This window comes from Panthera tigris, chromosome C2 (genome assembly GCF_018350195.1).
Source record: "Panthera tigris isolate Pti1 chromosome C2, P.tigris_Pti1_mat1.1, whole genome shotgun sequence".
Lineage (NCBI taxonomy): Eukaryota > Metazoa > Chordata > Mammalia > Carnivora > Felidae > Panthera > Panthera tigris.
In genome coordinates this window covers 152,316,906-152,336,928 of record NC_056668.1, presented here as the reverse complement: position 1 = coordinate 152,336,928, position 20,023 = coordinate 152,316,906, and the positions used below count along the sequence as shown (strand labels likewise).

Here is a 20,023-nt window from a genome sequence, read left to right as displayed (position 1 = left end):
AGGAACCGAACCTGCCACCGGCTGCGTGTTCACTGTCTTCCGAGATGCTGTCACACAGACCCCATTGCAGTGCTGGTTGCATTTTTATGTGCTGTGATGCCCTTGAGAAAGGAGAAACAGGTTCCAGTGAGCTAGGAAACCAGTCTTGGTGCCAAGGTTGAGGGGAGGGAGTGGGGAGTGGTCATTTTCAAAAAATGTGTTGTGTCTCTATTTCATAACATTAAATTTACATTTCTAAACACGTAAGTTTTGAAAACAGTTTTGTGTACCAGTATGCGATATTATCCACTTGGAGTGCTCCCGTTTCTGAAGGCAACTTTTCAAATTGTTGAGAGGCAAATTATTGAGAATATTATTAAGCATGCCTGCAGTTCTGCTGCCTGAGCGCACTTGCTGCTGACACATTAGTACCCTGGTGTGTTTCTTTGCAACCACATGGATGGAGCGGGAGTGTATTGTGCTAAGCGAAATAAGTGAGTCGTAGAAAGACATACCGTATGATTCCACTCATATGTGGAACTTAAGAAACAAAACAAACAAGCAAAGGGAAAAGAAAGAGAGACAAACCAAACAACAGACTCTTAGCGGTAGAAAACAAACGGGGGGTTACCAAAAGCGGGGGAGGGGCGGGTGAAATAGGTGAAAGGGATTAAGAGTATGCTTATCGTGATGTACATAATTGTTGAGTCACTAGAATGTACACCTGAAATTCACGAAGAACTGTATGTTAGCTACACTGGACTTGAAGTAAATACTCTGATGTGTTTCCTTTTGGACTTCTAATATATATTTCCCCCCTGTTCTAGTAATATGCCACAAGTTCAATTTGATATCCCTGTTTTTACAGGTCATGAAAGTGAGTGAGCAAAAGATGCTCATCGTTGCCATTTGTTAATACAAAATGGAAGGGGAAATTTAGATTTAGATCACCTTTCTCGGTAATGAGGTGACAGTGGGTGACCCAGCAGTGAGTTTTTCTTTCATTCCGTTTTTTTCTTCTTCCTTAGGCTTTGGCCAGCATCAGCCACGTGGCTCACGTTACTATTACAACCAAAACAGCTGATGCAAAGTGCGCATACAGGTATGGGGTAGGCTGCTTTTATTCATATATTCATCCTGAAACGTGCTTTTATGCCTAGATTTCAAAGTAACCCTGTCTAAACACTAGTGTCATCTTTTTTGACCAAGATTTTGAGTAAGTTTTCTTTCCTCTCTGGATTAGTTGATAATCCAGAGGAATGATTATTAGGTAATAATCTTATTTATGGATTCTTAACACATAAGATGTGACGCATTATAAGTGCCTACAAACTCTGTTACACAGATGTATTCTAAGTAGGTGGCAGATGTGGATGTTCTTCTGCTCCCGTGCCCTATAGTAGGTTATTACTTTGATTACAGGTCTGTGGCTGGGGTGCTGGAGGCTCACGGTTCCTTTGCTGGCTTGTGAGCCAGCAGCTCCCCACCACAGGTGCATGCCTGTGCTGGCTTGCCCTCCGCAGGTGGCCACTGGCTCTCTGTTGTGCTGATGCAGTTTTCAGAGGCTGACAAACAGCCTTGGAACAGAACAAAAACATGATTTGAGGAATCAGAGTTACATCTTTGTTTTTATAAGCACTCGCCACTTACTCGTGGGAGACAGGTAGGAGTACCCAATCCAGGGGGACGGTAAAAAGAAATTTTTTTAATCCTACAGATTGTTCATAAATTAACACAGAAAATAGCCCTAACAATGGCAGTTCTGCCTGTTTCTCAGTCCTCAACAGAGAGATGTGTAACGTAATGGGAAAGGGGGCATTCCAGAGTATACAGCACTGTTGCTAGGAGAGTTTGACTCTTTGTGCATTAGACTTGCCCTAGGATCTGCATGCACTGATATGATCAGAATTCCTTCTCACAAATTAATGTCTTCCTAAAATAGACTGGGACACAAACTCTGTTTCTTCACCTCTGGAATTATGTTACGCTCTTGCTTGGGACCTCCAGTGAACCACCCCCCCCCCCCCCCCAACTTACATAGTAGGATAAAATCCAGAGCGATCCCTAAATAGCACACCCTCCCACTGTGCCTGCCATCCACCTTTCCAGCCTCTTTTCTCCACCAATCCAGCTGCCATGTGTTCTAAAGCTTCGGAGCTTTTATGTTTTTCTCTTCCTGGATGGTCTTCCCTGCTTTCTCCCTGAAACTGTTCCTCCCTAGAGCCCAGATGAATTGTCATCCCTTCTGTGATGCTTTCACCCCCCTTCCTGACCCCAAGCTGAATGTTTCCTTCTCCAGATCACTTAGGACAGTGTTCTACACTTTAGGGAAAAGTCTGTCCCTAGATTGAGGGTTCTCCAGGGCCTTTCTTTATTACCAGGGCCTCTGCAGGTCTGTCGTGCGATGGCCCCTCCATGAATGATTACAGAATTACTGAAGACATTTTACTCTCACCATAAGCAATTTGCATTGTAGCTTGAAACTGAGGAACTGGGATGCCTGGGTGGCCCTGTCGGTTAAGCATCCGACTCTTGATTTCAGCTCAGGTCATGATCTCGTGGTTTGTGAGTTTGAGCCCTGCATCATGCTCTGTGCTGACAGCATGGAGCCTGCTTGGCATTCTGTCTCCCTCCATCTCTGCCCCTACCCTGTTGCTCTCTCTCTCTCTCTCTCTCTCAAAATAAAAAACAAAACAAAACTCAGGAACTAAAAAGCAACGTTTGCTAGAATAGGGTTTTCTTTCTTTCTTTCTTTCTTTCTTTCTTTCTTTCTTTCTTTCTTTCTTTCTTTCTTTCTTTTTGGTATCCAATTGGAATGATAATGGAATAGTAGAAAAAAAAAGAAATAAATCGTAATTAAGACAATATATAGGGGCACCTGGGTGGCTAAGTAGGTTAAGCATCTGACTTTGGCTCGTGCCATGATCTGTGCTGACAGCTCAGAGCCTGGAGCCTGCTTTGGATTCTGTGTCTCCCTCTCTTTCCCAAGCTTGCGCGGTATCTCTCAAAAATGAATAAACGTTAAAAAAATTTTTTTTTAAAGTGACAGTCTAGTAATATGGCTATATTTTAATATGTTGTTGTATAATTTTCTTTTTTACGTTTTGGATAAGTATTCTGCTTCTGTTGGATGTTAATAATCTCTTATTATTTTCTTTTAAGAGCAAGTTACTCAGATGGAAAGCTGACAGCTCCTCCTAAACCATGTGCAGGCAATCAGGGGACCCAGATTACGGTAAGAACGGCACAGGAGAGTATAAGTTGCTGAAAAAGAGCGCTGCATAAATATTGAAATAAGGAATAATATTGTCTCTGAGTTTCCAAAGCAATAGTAAAATGAAGTCTTGCTAGTTAAAAGAAACAGTAGATAATTACTCTCTAAACAAGAGGCGTGGTTATTGGCTTTTGTGGCATGGCAGCCTGTGTACTCCCTGCATCTTTTTTTATGGGGATGGCAGAAATGAATGGCAAGGTAGTTGGCATTGAGAGGACCTTGAACTCAGTTCCGGAAAGACTCGAGTGAAGAGTGTCATCTCAGTCTTGCAACTCAATGGTTGTGTGTCCAGAGGCAAGTTGTTTAATGTCCCTTAACCTTGCTTTTCCCAACTATCAAATGGAACAAAGACTATCTGCCCACTCAGAGGTTGTTTGAGGAATATGATTGTATCATTTCATCAGAAAAAGTCTAGTATGCTGCCTTTTTCTGTGGTGCCACATTTGGTCTCTTCCCATTGTGTGATCCCGTAAAGCACCCCACTGTCAGGTTATGCATGCCATCTTCCACCTCCAGTCCCAGCTAAGGCACATTTCCCTGAAGGCTCCTAGCCCTAGACTTGTACAGCAGGCAGGAGGCAGAAATGAATGTGTGCTTCTAAGTGCATGTTAAGACAGATCCTGTATCCAGGGTGACCACAGTGTGATTTCCAAGAAGCCCAAATGATCTCAGAAATTGTATTATTATTCTTAGTTCGAAAAATACGTTTGGATGCCATATGATAGTACAGTTATTTGTAAATTTACATGTTTGCCCCGCTGAATTGTGTGCTATTGTGGGTAAGACTGTGCTTTATTTATCTTCGTATTCCCAGGACAAAGCAAAGAGCCTGTTGTAGAGAAAGCCCCCAGTACCTATTTGAGGAATCAGTGAGTGAAATGAGAAGCAGGAAAAATCTCTTTTATTTCCTTTGTTTGCTAAGGCTGGCTTATCTCTTGCCCCCTCCCCAGTCAGTGCTTAGAACTGTACTGTTGGTAAGTACAGTTTGATTCTCTGCTAGCCAGCTTTAGGTGGATAGCTTGGGTCTTTATTTCCATGTACTTCTGTGAATTGACAAGAAAACAAATCTTCTTTTCAGGTAGAAGATCTCTTTTACAACATATCCACAAGGAGGAAAGCTTTAAAAAATCCGAGTGAAGAGTATGGGAAAATTTTGGAAGTTGTTGGCAGGTACAGTCCAAAATCTGGGAGTGGTTCTTTGAGGTGTCTCACCAAAGAAATGTGTCCCCCTGCTTATAAATTGAGAACCGTTTCCGAGCTAGATGGAAAAGAGTACGCTGTGTTTTAGCCTACAGATGGTTTCTGATCAAGGTTTGGTCGCCAGTTCTGGGCTTTCTCTCATCTCCCAGGAGAGAGCAGTTGGTCTCTGAATCGGTGAGGGTTCTTTGGTGGAAAGCAAAACAGACGAACTCCAGCTGACTTGAGCCTAAGAGAAATTTATGGGAAGGCTGGGAGTGACTCACCAAGTGGCAACAGGTGTCAGTAGTTGCTCCCTGGGGAAGACATGAGAACCAGGGTGGCTTCGAATTTTATAGTGGCCCTGCTGCAGTTGTTTTCGTTCTTTTCCCGTCTCTACTCAAGCATCTGTTTCCTTGGAGAGTACATCTGATTGGCAGGGCCTGGGTACCCCCATCATGCGTTCCTGTCTGTGGGAGATTCCTTGATTGGCAGTCTAAGGGTCTATCGGATGGAATGGGGAAGAGGTAGTTTCCCAGAGGAAAGCTAGGGGCTCTTAAAAGAAGAAAGTGGAAGGCAGGGCAGGTGAAAAGAACATTATGTCCACCACAGACTTACTTCATCTGCTGGTCCAGTGGATCCAGCATGGGCTCTCTAAGCCTGCGTGTCCTTGAATTGTAGCAGAGATCGGTTAACTGTTTTCCAGTATTTCTCAAAACTCCAAAATGAATAAAACGTATACTCCTGATAAAGTGGAACAGACTTATACTTCAGGTGTCTCTGCTTTTCCCTGGCGTTGTACAAGCAGCATCAAAATATTATCCCTGGAAATAAGAGAGTTCTGGTTGGCTGTTTTGGTTCTAGGTGTGGTCAAGTGAATTCCTAGTTGTTAGCTGAATAAATGCATTTTGCTAGACACAGTCCTTCGGTTCATGGGGTCCATGGGAGGAGGAATAATAAATAAATAACAGCCAACTGAGAAAAGGCTGGAAGATGCTGGAGCAGGGCCGGGGGCCAAGGAGAAAGCGAATGAGGAGGGGGGGTGTCTTGAAGGGCTCTGAGGGAGAATAAGAGTTCAGGAGTTGTAAAGGCCAGGTTCTCAAGATGTAGCACCTAGACCTGTTGGGTCTGGGATAGTAATGCTGTAGGCAAGGAGGAGAGTGTGTTAAAGTACCCCTGCATCTACTCAGCTCCCTGTAAAAGCAAACAACCCTGGTTTTTGTTTGATTCTGCCACATTTGGCATTGATTGTCTCCATGATGTTTGTGCTGGCTTATTTTCCTGTGGGATATATATATATTTTATATATTTTTATATATATATATTTTATATATTATATATATATATATATATAATATATATATATATTTTATATATATATTTCCATATGGAGATATTCTTGACTGTCTATATCTTTGTTTAAATCACTTAACCCCACCAATTTATTTAACCAAAAGGGGGTTCTGCCTTATATTGTGCATTAGGCGATTTCTTGCTGCTTACTGTTCTGTTGTCTTTCTTTGCCAGGTATTCAATACACAATTCAGGCATTGGTTTCTCAGTTAAAAAAGTAAGTGTTGGTTTTGTATCAGAAAAAGGGATGTTTTTGGTTTTTAAGAGTTCACCTGTGGAGGTGAGGTTGGGATGTTTCATTCACAGCTGTGAGACAGTAAGTCGTATCTTCTGCTCTGTTTATCAGCAAGGCGAGACAGTGGCTGACGTTAGAACACTGCCCAGTGCCACAACTGTAGACAATATTCGCTCCATCTTTGGAAATGCTGTTAGCCGGTATGTTGATAATTCATATTTTAAGAAATCTGCATTCCACGTCTTGGTTTATTATTTATCACATTATTTTAGAATCTGTCAAGGTAGTACCTGCCTTAAGAGTTTGCTTTAATGAAATATGCAGGCTTCTTTCCATGGTTCAGATTCGTTCCTGGAGTCATTATTTCATGGAATCCACACTTCTTGGGTGCATGTTATCTCCTAGATGCTCTGGCTGTCAATCAGTGTGTTCTCTCTAGTCTCGGTCTTTAAAATGTTTATAGGGTAGTAGAATTCTTTCATTTTCTAATGTTCCTTCTTTTCCTGATATTTCCCTTAACATCACTTTGGGACTTTGTTTGTGATCATTCAGCATTTATTAATTGCCTCCCATATTCTAGGCTTTGTGCCAGAAGTTAGGGATGTAAAGACAAAATATTTCCTGTCCTTAAAGACTTCCCTGTCTGGTGGAAAGCAGATTTGTAAATGTTACCAAGTCTACATTGTCAAGGAAAGAGTCCTGGCTAGACCTCAGGATTCTGCCAAGCCCAAAGTGCCTGTGTCATAAACTGAGGGAGAAATACTAGGAGCCCGCTGTGTGCCACGCATGCTCCAGATGCAGGCCATACACCGATGGAGAAGACAGACCCTGACTTCACTTTTTCCAAAGATCTCAGGAGCAGCAACAGTAGTCCCAGAGCCCAGTTTTCTACTTGAAAGGACAAATTATTCATTCTTTGAGCAAAACCAAGTTCCAAACTAGGGAACAGTCAACTTGCTTTTAATTACCCTTCTCTTACTGTTAATGAATTAAGTTTTTTAACTGTGTTCCTAGAGCAGAGGGAGAACCCTATTGTACAAGGAAACTTTTATGAGTTTCTTTTATATTTGAAGACTCAGAATTAGTCGTTACGAGATTCCTAGGGACTACAAGAGATTAGAGATCCCACAGAGCAGCCATTCCCCAAAACGTGTTTCCAGAATACCAGCCTCTTGAGATATCTGGGGGAAGAAAAGATTTGCTGGTTTATTGTGTGGCAGAAACAGCACAAGCTGTATTTTCTGCTCACAGCCTCAGAGTACACATTACTACATGACAGCTTCTAGCATACACTCAACAAATGCCTCACGAGTGCCTACTGATTGCTGGGTGCTGTGCTGAGAAACAGAGTAGGGCGTAAAGCAGAAATGCTTCTTGGCCTCAGAGGACTCATACCTAGTTGGAAAGACACATGAGATAATTATGCCATTCATGAGTGGTCATGCTAGATGTCTCAAAGGAAAAATATAAGGCACAACAGGAGAATCTCTCAGGGTCAAGGAGAGTGATAGAGTTAGGTACTTCTTTGATGAGGTTAAGCCCTGGCACGAAGGATATGGAGGGGTTAGCCGGCTATCAATAGGAGCTTTCCAGGCAGAGGAACCAGCAGGCAGAGATGAGTGAGGCTGAGACTTCCTTATTAACCCGCCTCCCCATAAGCACAGCTCTGAGGAACATCCCCATTGTGCTATTCATATAGTAAGAGGTTCAGTAGAAATGAGTCTTCTTGGAGTTTCGTCTTTGGGACTTAGTTACTAAGATACATAAGAGTTTCAGTAAAACAAGGTCTCGGAGCTTAAGGTTTGTGATTATGTCCCAGCAGTCAGGGCAGTGCTTGGCATATAACATAAGTGCTTGAAAACAGTGACTGGGTGGGCAGGTGGGTAGATGGGTGGACAGCAGGCGGATGTGTGAGTGGGTGGTTGGACACATGCATGGATGCATGGGCCCAGAAGACCTCAACAAACCAAGTCTCTGGGTCCTTATTTGGCAGAATTCATTTATGGGAAGGAGCCCTCATTTTCCTGCTCTGAGTTTTTATACTGTTTGAATTTTCCATTATCTTCAAAATTTCTTTTTTCCAACCAGAGAACTGATAGAAGTCGGGTGTGAGGATAAAACCCTAGCCTTCAAAATGAATGGCTTTATATCCAATGCAAATTACTCCGTGAAGAAGTGTATCTTCTTACTCTTCATCAACCGTAAGTGGAAAAGGACCATGTCTGCAGGGAATTTTATGGGACCATGGAAAAATTCCTAATCCACAGGTTCGATTACACACAGGGAACCCTCATGCTGAAGTGTGGCTCGGTAAGGAGGTGTTCATACTTTCTGGCCTACGCCCGTTCAGCCCTCGGATACGTGCTCAGCGCTGGCTGGCTGTTGCAGAGGCCTCTTGATGCTTGCCTTTGAGAGGGAGCCCGGGAGAGGGCAACACAGACCCCTGTGAGTCCGAACAGCTCCCTCACCTGCTGGCGTCAGAACCTCATAAGCAGGCCCCAGGCAGATGTTCGTTCTCTCTCGAGATCAAGATTCACTGTTTGCATTACACAGCAGGACACAAGGAGAGGGGTACCTTGGGTGTCATTAGCAAAGTTCCTTGCGATTTTTCTTTTTAGAGAATGAGTTATTTATGATCCAGTGAGCAGTACCAGAAATCAAGGAGGAAATTAGCTAATGAATTTGGATTTTTGTGAATTTCCTCTCCACTCTTTATCTCTCTGCAGGCATATTGTTTACATGATCACTACTTGTTAAGTAAATAACTGTTTTGCATTCTGCTGCTTTTTACTTAATTGCATATTATATGGTTTTGAGAGACTGACAGGGGAACTAGAAATGTGTCTGATTTGGTTTTTAATTTTCCAACCAGAGATGCATCATTCCATTTGTTTGGTACTTACCGTTTTTTAAATGTTTATTTATTTTGAGAGTGAGAGAACACATGCAGAGGAGGGGCAGAGAGGGAGAGAGAGAGAATCCCAAGCAGGCTCTGTGCTGTCATTGCAGAGCCCTACATGGGACTCAATCTCAATGACCCGTGAGATCCTGATCTGAGCCGAAATCAAGAGTCGGACACTCAACTTACTTAGCTATGCAGGCGCCCCAGCACTTACCATTTTTATCACATAGATCCTTTACCTTTCTTGTTTAAAGCAATTCACAATTACAGTTTTGTTTGCTTGCCATTGAAAATGGTATATTCCTTTGTTCCATTTATAATGATAACCAGCTATAAATGTCCCAGATTATACATGGGTTTTTTCTGAGAGAAACACAGTGCATGAGCAGAGGAGGGGCAGAGAGGGAGAGGGAGAGAGAGAATCTTAAGCAGGCTACACACTGTCAGCACAAAGCCCAACTTGGGGCTCAGTCTCATGAGTGTGAGATCATGACCTGAGCTGAAATCAAGACTCAGAAGCTGAGCCACCCAGGTGCCCCTAGATTGTACATGTTTTACAGCAGTTTTCAAAGCCATATAGAACAGGGAAGAGAGAGTCAATATTTCATAGACACATTCTGTTAAACTGATCTATAATAGTAGGGTTTTTTCCTGCTTTATTAAGAAGGACTTAAGCCTGATGTGTAACAAAGTTTGCTTTTATCAAAGCTCAGAAGTATTTTTCATTTGTTTTTCCCAACCATGAAGAATCGCTGCTTTTTAACACATGTGTTGGCTACCGAACAGGCCAGCAGAAATCCGTGTAAGTGCCACGTGCGTAGCTCACGTCTGTGCTTCTGGTGAGCTGTTCACCGCACGGGCTGTGCATCAGTGCTAGTAGCCTGGTCATGATACCAGGTTCCCAGAAGCAGAGAGGTCAGACTTGTAGGTGTATCATCGGGTTATCTCCGCACTGCGTGCTCTCACTCGGGTGGTGGGACAAGGAACACTTGTCAATGTGTCTCCAGTCCAGAAATCGCAGCAGAGGGACTCTGGCCGTCCCCTTTCAGGTGCCCATACCTGCTCCAGGCCCGTGTGCTCAGGGCACGTGTCCCCAAGTACAGCAACACTGTTGAGGGGCTGTGGGGGTGCTGAGCACTCCGAGAAGAACGGTCTCTTCATTGATGAGATCACAGCCTCTCTTCTCATTAGAAATAAAACCATGGGACGTGTCCTTGCGACACCGACCCAGAAGAACAGGTCACCGGCGGGTCACCTGTCGGGGGAGAAAGGAAGGCTGTGTTTTCTGAAAATAGATCTTCCTCTGATTTTTGTCTTACCTCTCCCATCTTTTGGTGTTTTCCATCCACCCCCTTCCAACCTGCCTCATTTCCTAAATTACCTTAAATGTACATTCAGCTATCCGTACTGCCCGAAGTGTCCAGAAAACCTTCTTGCTCTCGTCGCTCAGTGGGGACACCCCACTGTTGGAACACTGCCCCCCACCACACCAGGTGCCCGGGCAGAATCGGTTGCTCTCTCCTCCCACCACTCAGCACGCACCTCTCTTGTGCTCACCACTCGGAACTGGAGTTTACCCAGTCACCAGCGTATTGTCTCCTGTGGTGCCTGCGATAGGCGGCCAGCGTGTTGTGCTGCAGCATGAAGAGTCTGAGAGCCGATGGCTCACTGCCCGCCGTGCCCAGCGAGGTAGTCCGCCCGGGCAGACTGAGGGAAGGGAAGCGCGCAGGCCGAATTGACCACCCTCCCGCGTATCTGTGACGTGGGTGAGCGGAGAGAGCCCCAAGCCCATAGTGAGACACGGCAACACGTAAAAGCGGCCTTCCTGGAGCCTGCTGTGGCTGTCGCTCCCGAAGTGTTCTTCCTGAGTGAATTCATGGCATGGTATGAATGTGCACCGTTACCTCTCCCTTCGGGACAGTTTTGAGCCGTTACTTTCCTTTTATTTTCTAGATCGTCTGGTAGAGTCAACTTCCTTAAGAAAAGCCATTGAAACCGTGTATGCAGCCTATTTGCCCAAAAACACACACCCGTTCCTGTACCTCAGGTAACGTAGCAGCAGACGCCGCACCCAAGAGTCACAAGGAGCAAATCCTTTTCGGCCGTCCTCTTAAAAGAGACGGGCTTGCCAGTAGCTCCATCGGAGTGGGTCCCGTGCGCTGCTGGCCAAAGGGTGTTCTGTCCTTTCTCACGGGAAAGGGCACGGCTTTCCTTCATGTATTCACTCATGCAGCAGAATCTCACTGAACGCCTCCCACGTGCCAGCCGCTGTGTTGGTGAAACAAAGGTGGGTAAACAGGTCTTGTCCCCGAACCAGACGGAAACTGCCCCCTACCTGGCCCCCGTCTTCCTCCCCCAGGGTCCCTCCGGTGCCCTCTACTGACAGAGATTCACCTTGTGGCCGCGGAGCACAAACCACAAAGCTGGGTTTGGAGCTGGCACAGCCTCTCCACTGACCTTTGTGTTAGATTTTAATGATAGAAAGTTCTCTCGCGTATGCTTGTTTCGATCCTCATAATACCGAAAAGTAAGTAGGGGACAGGTTACTGGTGAGAAAACCCATCCAGAGAGGTTAAGCGACTTGCCCCAGGTCACTCCGTAAGAAGTTCCACTAGTTCTGGAAAGATGGTAACAGCTGACGTAGAATTAATGTGCCAGGTCCGCGTGAAGTGCTTTACACAGATTTGATCCCCACCGTACATTGTGTCCATTTTACAAATGAGGAAACTGCAGCAGAGAACGATGATGTCAGTGACCTGGGGCTGCACAGCTGGAGAGTCCTGTCGCTCCGGCTTGAGCTTGAAGTTTTGACCACTGTGTCATTTGGCCTTCCCAAGTCTGCTGGGGTAACTATTCTCTTTTCACCCTGCCAGTTTGGAGATCAGCCCCCAGAACGTGGATGTCAACGTGCACCCCACAAAGCACGAGGTTCACTTCCTACACGAGGACAGCATCCTGGAGCGGGTGCAACAGCACGTTGAGAGCAAGCTCCTGGGCTCCAACTCGTCCAGGATGTACTTCACCCAGGTGAGGGCGCTCTCCGTCCGGCTGTTGCTCTGGTGCCTCCCCCACCTGAACGTGTGCCCCCTCAGACGGGAGAGCCCAGACTTCTGCGTGTTGCTTTAGACTGTCTTTCCAAGGATTGCTTTGGTAGTTTTCCTTTGGTAACATCTCCTGATTTGAACCTAACCACGAAGGTATTAGAATGTTAGCCCTCAGGGCGCCTGGGTGGCTCAGTCGGTTGAGCATCGGACTTCGGCTCAGGTCATGGTCTTACAGTTTGTGGGTTCGAGCCCCGTGTCGGGCTCTGTGCTGACAGCTCGGAGCCTGGAGCTGCTCCAGATTCTGTGTCTCCTTCTCTCTCTGCCCCTCCCCGGCTCATTCTCTGTCTTTGTCTCTCAAAAATAAATAAATGTTAAAAAAAAAAAAAAAAATTTGGAATGTTAGCCCTGGGCCTGGAGTCAGGAGGCCTGCGTTTACAGTCTGCCTCTATCTGGCACCTTAGACCGACCCCTTAGGAAAACAGGTTGCCTGAAACAGAATACGGCACCGTTCCGTGCATTCTTCCCTGGGGATGTTCAGGAGGAGGCTGATCCCACATTCACGGGGCAGAGTGGCGAAGCAGGGGGGCAGCGGGAGGAGCAGGGCCCTTAGAGTCAGGCAGGCCCGGGTCACCACTGTGTGACTAACTTCCCCGGTCTCCACGTCTCCCTCAGTAAGGATTGAACTGGCCTTCCCCACATCCGAGGGTGGTTACAAGCAGTAGGTGAAAGTCTGCAGAGCCTGGCACCGTTCGCCTTCTTGTAATTACTGAGCTTCCCAGTACTTTGGATTCTCAGCTACTCCTGGCTGTCTGGGGCCTCAGTTTTCCCCTCTGTAAGATAAACAGGTGGATAATACGATGTCCCGTGTCCCTCCCAGTTGTGACGATGTGATTCCAGGCAGCACATGGCGAGGGTGTGTTCAGAAGCACAACAGACCCCAGACCTGTAGAAACGGAAACGCTTTCCCGATTAATTATTCTGGGTTCTGCAAGCAGAGAGTGGGCTTCTGCGAGCCTACTTCACAGAAAACTTGTTAAGTCACCAAGCTGGCGAGTGCTTCACCCAAGACCCTCCACGGAAAGCACCTGGTTGGGAGATGGCCTGGGCACTGTGGTGAGATAAGTGCCGGTGGGGCAGCCCCCCACCCCTGGAGCCCAGACAGAGGGCCGGGCAGAGTCCCCTCAGGTTGCTACCGATGCTACCCGAAAGGTTTGTGTGGCAGGCGGGCAGAAGGAAGTTCTCCCTGGGAACCAGCCCTCAATCTCCTGTGACTCTTGGTGGGCCCCTGGTGCCACGTGAGGCCCACGTCTCGCAGAGGTGACAGGCGCACCAATCCTCGCAGTGCCGTGGTGGTGAGAGCAACGCGCACGCCGTGAGGGTTTGTGCACCTGGTGTGCGCGGGTGAGGCCCTCAGCAGTGTGTGGTACGTGGGAACCATCACTGTTACTTGGTTTATATCTGGCTGCTCCCCGGCAACTGTGCACTGAGACCCCCCTCACCCCCCCGTGGGCAGGACTCCGTTGGGTGCCAGGGGATGCTCCATAGCCGGTTCCTGCCTCCACAGAGGCGCCCCAGCCTGCTAGGGAGTACATCTCACGAGAGAGGGAAAGAGGGGACTCCTGCCCGGACTTGGGCGGTCAGGGAAGGGAAGGGAGGGATGCGGAGGCTGGGATCCGAAGGCTGAGTGGGAATGAGATGGGCAAAGGGGAGGAGGAATGAAAAGAGTTCTTTCTGGCTGAAGAAACAGTGAAGAAAAGGCCTGGGGGCGGGGGGGGGGGGCGGGGAGGGCAGGAAGATTCGTGTTTGAGGTTATGGAAGTTCCAGGGTCCAGTGTTTACCCTGCTGCCAGTAGAATCACCTGGGAAACTTAGAAAACACCCTTGCCTGGGCCTTCTCCAGACTAAGAGCTCAGTCTCAAGGTGGCACATCAGTAGTTTGACAACTTTCCCAGGTGCTGTCATGTGCAGCCAGGGTGGAGCCCAAGCATGGGCCCGTTGGGGAGCTGGCCGAGGGGAGAGGAGGCTGCAGAGGTCCCCCCACGTAGACATTTCTGTTGGCATGTTAAGGAGCTTATGCTGAGGTCTGATGTGCCATTTTATGAAGAATCCTGTGGTCGTAGTGGGGCAGGGATTGCGGCGGAGCACGATGGAGACCCGCAGCTGTTTGGGAGAAGCAGAGGAGGGTCTGGGCAGAGGAGGTCGCTCCACTCACAGAGGGTTGAAGATCTGGAACTGCCGGGACCGGACAGGGCTTGGCTGGGGGCGGAGCAGGGGGACGGGCTCAAAGCAGGACACGAAGAGGAGGAGCACGCTGGCCGGGCCAGAGGGGCCACCCCTCGCTCTGTCCTAGCTGAGATCCAAGGAAGGGATCTGCCGGAGGTCCCGGGCTGTGTCTGTGACCGCATGGGAAAAGAACTCCTCTTCCTCCTGGCCTTATTTTGCAGGAGTCAGATTCCTTTAGTGGGCTTACGTTGTATTTTCCAGTAAGATTTCTGACCAGTGTGTCTTCAGAAGGAAAGTGATTTCTGGATCAGACGGCCTGCCTCTGCTGGTGCGGTGGCACAAGCCTCGGAGCATTGCTGTGTGTGGTGGGGTCCCAACTCAGAGCTGTCCCACTCCTAGAGGGGAATCAGAATCCCTTCTCTCCTGCTTGGCATCTGTGCCTTGCACGACACTGTCCAGGGCCTACAGCACCAGCCCTGGTTTGCAATGAAACCATTTGGTATGGAAATCACAGACCCCAGGGGCTCTTGGGCTTGTTCCGACTCCATCAAGGTATTTCACTTTTCTGGACTTTAAAATTACTGTCTGCGAAGTATTTATGTTAATTTCCACTCCTATGGATATTACAGGAGCAAATGAAGCAAATGCAGTTGAAACTCAGACAGGGCGGGGGTTGGGGTGCCGACCCCCTGTGCAGTTACAAATCTGTGTATAAGATTTGACTCCCCAAAGCCTTTAACTACTGGTAGCCTAGTGATGACTGGAACCTTACCGATAACGTAAACAGTCACTTAACACGTATTTTATGTATGTGTTACATACTGTATTCTTACGATAAAGTAAGCTAGAAAAAAGAAACTCAGGTTTTTAAGAAAATCATAAGGAAGAGAAAATACACTTATAATACTGTACTGTAAAAAACCTGCATGTGAGCGGACCCGTGGCCTTCAAATCTGCTCTGTTCAAGGGTCAACTGCATTTACTTCATTTTCCTGTGTGTGTTGCAAAGGTTTTATATTGTCCATGAAGAAAGGTTTTTTGGGTTTTTTTTTGTTTTTTTGAGCAGAGTTGCTACTTTATTTGACTTTTTGTCACCTAATTCGTTGAATATTTCTAAGTATACATGGAAGAGGATAATACACAAATTATCCACGAACCTATCACCCAACTTCAACAACCAACATTTTGCCGTATTTGTTTTCCCTCTCCCTCTCTGGCTTGGGGGTGGGGAAAAGAATATTTTGTTAAATATATTTTTTTAATGTTTATTTACTTTTGAGAGAGAGAGAGAGAGAGAGACAGGCACGAACAAGGGAGGGGCAGAGAGAGAGGGAGACACAGAATCCAAAGCAGGCTCCAGGCTCTGAGCTGTCAGCACAGAGCCTGACGTGGGGTTTGAACTCACAAACCTCAAGACCATGATCTGAGCCTAAGTCGGCTGCTTTAACCGACTGAGCCACCCAGGCGCCCCAGGGGAAAGAGTACCTTAAAGCACATTCCAGGCATTTACTTTTTTCCCTAGTACTTTGTTATGCATTTAAAAAAATTTTAAATATGTTTTCCTTATATAATCACAATGTCCTTTTATACATATCAATGATAATAATGTCATTTAATATCCAATCCATATTCAGGTATCTCAATTGTCCAAAAAGCATCCTTTTATAAAGTAGCTTTGTTCAAATCTGTATCCATTTAAGTTCCATTGTATTTAGTTGATCTGTCTTTCAATCTCTTTTACATCTCTTTGAAAGTAGAAAATCCCTGTACAATCTTTTGTTGTTCCTATTAGCTTATTCTAAAGGCTTCCTGTGGAATAATGCACATTTTTGTTTGGCTGATTGCTTCTTCTTAGTGTCATTTAACTTGTTCTAATTCTCCACATTTCCTGTAAACTGGGAATTCCTATAAACTAGCATAATTACACTCAGATTTCAAAAGCAGTTTGTGTTTGCCTTGTACTTTTGGTCACATCCCAGCAGGAGGCGCATACTGACTTGTTATGCATTTTGGTGATGAGACTCATCAGTGGGTTCAGCTGGTGACAGCCTGTTTCCTTCATTGTTAAGTTCTCCATGAATATTTAGCTTAATGGTTTCACCATTCATTGATGACCATTACCTGATTCTGTTATTTCACTAGGATTGCAAGATTGATTTTCTCATTTTATCATTTTTTCTACATTACTGAACTGTAATTCTTCTGTATACAATAACTTTCCCTCATTTGTTAGAGCTTTTTGGTTATCCTGAAATACAGTTCATACTAGAAAGTAAGGGTAAATGCTGAATTCTGTCTCTTTAATTATCAATGTGCAGAGGAATGAGTTGGTGTCCTAGCGATCTGCAGTGATGTTTAATGACTTTGCCTCTCTCACTGTCTCTCTCTCTCTCTCTCTCTCTCTCTCTCCCTCTCCCTCCCTCTTCCTCCCCGTTTTTTCTTTTTCTCTTAGTATTTTATCATAACTGCTAACAAAGCTATATAGTTTAATTACATAGAGTCGTTTTTATTTTGGATGCTCAAATTATCCCATCTTAGACCAACGAAATCCCCTTCAAGCTGATCCTCTTGTCCTTATGACCCAATTCCATTAGTCTTTGATAGTTTCCTTGTTTCTGGCAAGAGAATATGTTGTAGACTCACTCCGTACTTTCCCAGCCCAAGCTCTGGAATTGGCCATTTCTCCAAGGAAATCTGGTTTATTTTAGTGGGATGGTATTTAGAGACTATAATCTGGGGTCCAGGGGTCCTTACTGCTGCTGGGTGGTCATTGACTTTAGTCCTTGCCAGTGGACAGAGCTAGGAAATATGTATATTTAAAAATAGGATAGTGGTTGCCAGGAGCTGGTGAGTAGGGGAGAATGGGGACAAAGTTTCAGTTTGGGTGGATGAACAAGTTCTAGAGATGGATGGTGGTGATGGTTGCACAGTGATGTGATATACTTAATGCCACAGAGCTACACGCTTGAACATGGTTAAGTGGTAAATTTTGTGTTTATTTTACCACAATAAAAAAAGTGAAATCCTCTTATGGCAGGAAAAAAAAAAAGACAAAAATAGGAGAACTTTACACTAATATTTCCCATTTGAAACCAGTTTTAAAATTATAAGGATTTTGTTGAACTTTCGAATTTTTTACTGGAATATCTGTTGAATTTCAAGTTCTGGTCAGAACTCCTATATTATAACTACCTCTGTAACGACTTACCTGGTTCTGGCTTCTTTCTCCAGTACTGCTTCACTTTGGGACCAGAACGTCTTTTTATTTTTATTTAAAGAATTTTTAAAAGTAATCTCTACACTTTGAGGCTTGAACTCACAACCCCAAGATCAAGAGTGGCTTGTTCTACCAACTGAGCCAGCCAGGTGCCCCTGGAACCTGGACTTAGTTAGCTCATGTTCTAAATCTTCCCGTTGTCCTCTTTTTAATATTTTTTTTCTGATAGATCCTACTTTATTGAAACATATAAGATAGAATACAGTAAGAGTTCAGCATCAAACGTAAAGGGAATCTCATATTACATAAATACCATTGAGCTTGAAAGATCATGGTGGCTAGGAATCTTATTTACTTAAAAAAAGTGTTTTTAATCCGCTACCTTCTTTTTTGACCCAGACTTTACTCCCAGGTCTTGCTGGCCCCTCCGGGGAGGTGGTGAAGTCCACAATGGGTGTGCCCCCCTCATCCACTTCTGGAAGCGGCGACAAGGTCTATGCTCACCAGATGGTCCGCACAGATTCGCGGGAACAGAAGCTCGATGCGTTTATGCAGCCTGTGAGCAAGGCTCTGTCCGGTCAGCCTCAGGCCGTGGTCCCAGAAGATGGGCCTGAGGCTTCCAGCGGCAGGGCCAGGCAGCAGGATGAGGAAATGCTCGAACTCCCGGAGCCTGCTGCAGTGGCTGCCACAAATCAGGGCTTGGAGGGGGATGCAACAGAGGGGACTTCACAAGCGTCGGAGAAGAGAGGGCCCCCTTCCAGCCCAGGTAACCCCAGGTATGGACTCGGGGGGAGGAGCGGCTTGCGTCTGCTGTTCTCCCTTAAAACTGCTTTCTGGCTCGACTTCACGAACCACCTGCAGCTTCTCTCTGTCTGACTCAGCCTCTGACTCCAGTGAGACAGTGCCCTGCCTTTGACCATGGCTTGAGAGTCCCCCACCCAGTAGTCTGCGAAATATCTGAAATGTCCATTGTTCCAAGCGTGAGTTAAACACACATCAGAAAAAACAAATCAGAAGATTCCTCCTTTATTTTTAGTACTGGATTTTGATACAGCCCCAATAGCAGAGGTGACTAGAGACAACCCTAAAACATCCAGAGGGTTCTCCTTCATCCCACTCCTCTCAGTAAAAATGCATTTTCCCAGTTCATATTAAGCCCACAGGCTGGCGGTGAGAGCGGGAGAAGGGTGGACGGTAATAACAGCTGACATTTAGCTGCGCTCCCAGCATGCACCCGGTACGCTCTCCAGAGGTGCAGCGCTGGGACCCCAGGCGGACATTCCTTACCTGCGGGCTTGGGTGCCGCACCGGGCACCCAGGTGCTTGCCCAGGGCTGCTCATCCACACCGTGGCGGGCCTCTGGAACCCCGGCACTAAATTGGCCTTTGGGATTTGGACGCGTTACTGGACTCCAGTTTGCCCGTTGCCAAGTCGGTCTGGCAAGACAACCTGGAGGGCTGTTTCCAGAGAATAATAAGGGTGCCGCCACTTATGGAGAAGATGCCGTGTGGTGGATACTGTCTGTACACTCTTAGCAGCCCTGCAGGGCAGGATTAGGTTTCCGTTTGTCACCGGGGGAGGTACCACCACCAGCTCTTTACCACACAGCAGTCAAAAGAAACCTTTGAAACCAGGAATGAAACTATCACTCCTCAGCTGAAAACCAGCGTTTCCCCTTGCACCTGGGTGCATCCACCCTGCCTCCCCGTCAGCCTCCCCGTCAGCCTCCCGCTTTCCCTGTCCCACAGCGTGCTTGGCCACTCTGCTCTGTGGCTGACCTGAACTGCCTGAGCTTCCGCCCTTTGCTCTCGCCGTGCTCTGGGCCTATTGTCACTCAGGACTTCTATGTCACCTCTTGCCAGAGGCCCTCTCACTGCCCCATCATGTGTTACCTTTTTTAGTTTTCTTCTTAGTATTTGTTGCTACTTAAAATGAGCTTTTTTTCTGTGTCTTTCTGACTCCCCAGCTAGAAAGTAAGTGTGGTGAGGGCAGTCACCTTGTCTGCCTTGCGCGTGGCTGCCCAGAGCTGGCACTCTACGTGTCTGATACAGGACTGAACGAGCAAAACTTGGCAAGGTCAGCGCGCATGCTCAGGGCCCTGCAGCCCACAGGGCGAGTGACTCCAGAGTCCTGCTATGTGCAGGGCCGGCTGCTGGGGTCGCAGGGTCAGCCGACACACAGTATGCTAGAAAACAGACCCGTCTTGCTGGCCTGCCACCCGCACAAGGACCCCGCCCCAGACGTGCATAGCCAGCACAAGAAGCTGTCCCCTCTTCCAAATGCATACACAAAATTTGGCTGACTTAAAAACACAATTTTTAAGAATGGTAATCTCTGGGTTCCTTATCGTCATCACAGAAAGAGGCCCCGGGAAAGCTCTGATGTGGAAATGGTGGAAGATGATTCCCGGAAGGAAATGACGGCGGCTTGTACTCCCCGGAGAAGGATCATCAACCTCACCAGTGTCCTGAGCCTCCAGGAAGAAATTAATGAGCGGGGACATGAGAGTACGTAAGTGCCAAGGTCTGTCGGGGTCTCCGAGGGCCAGAACGTGAAGGTTTTGCAAGTGCAGGAAGTATTTATGTCAGGGTGGCCACCGCAGTGTGCCAAGCAGACCTCCC

General features: G+C 46.6%; 1 protein-coding gene across 6 annotated transcripts in view; it reads left to right on the top strand.

Moving 5' to 3' along the window:
- Positions 1-20,023, top strand: part of MLH1 (mutL homolog 1) — a 43,411-nt gene that overhangs the window by 8,071 nt on the left and 15,317 nt on the right. For 4 of the 6 annotated variants that reach the window (XM_042998510.1, XM_042998508.1, XM_042998509.1 and 1 more), the window contains exons 4-14: positions 1,008-1,081; positions 3,142-3,214; positions 4,332-4,423; positions 5,957-5,999; positions 6,129-6,217; positions 8,106-8,218; positions 10,873-10,966; positions 11,153-11,206; positions 11,793-11,946; positions 17,802-18,178; positions 19,761-19,909. In XM_042998510.1, coding sequence (XP_042854444.1) covers positions 8,152-8,218; positions 10,873-10,966; positions 11,153-11,206; positions 11,793-11,946; positions 17,802-18,178; positions 19,761-19,909 — 895 coding nt within the window. In that variant the 5' untranslated portion in view covers positions 1,008-1,081; positions 3,142-3,214; positions 4,332-4,423; ... (1 more) ...; positions 6,129-6,217; positions 8,106-8,151. Of the gene's footprint in view, positions 1-1,007; positions 1,082-3,141; positions 3,215-4,331; positions 4,424-5,956; positions 6,000-6,128; positions 6,218-8,105; positions 8,219-10,872; positions 10,967-11,118; positions 11,207-11,792; positions 11,947-17,801; positions 18,179-19,760; positions 19,910-20,023 lie in introns of those variants that run through there. The other 2 variants (XM_007081028.3, XM_042998512.1) reach the window with 2 other exon arrangements.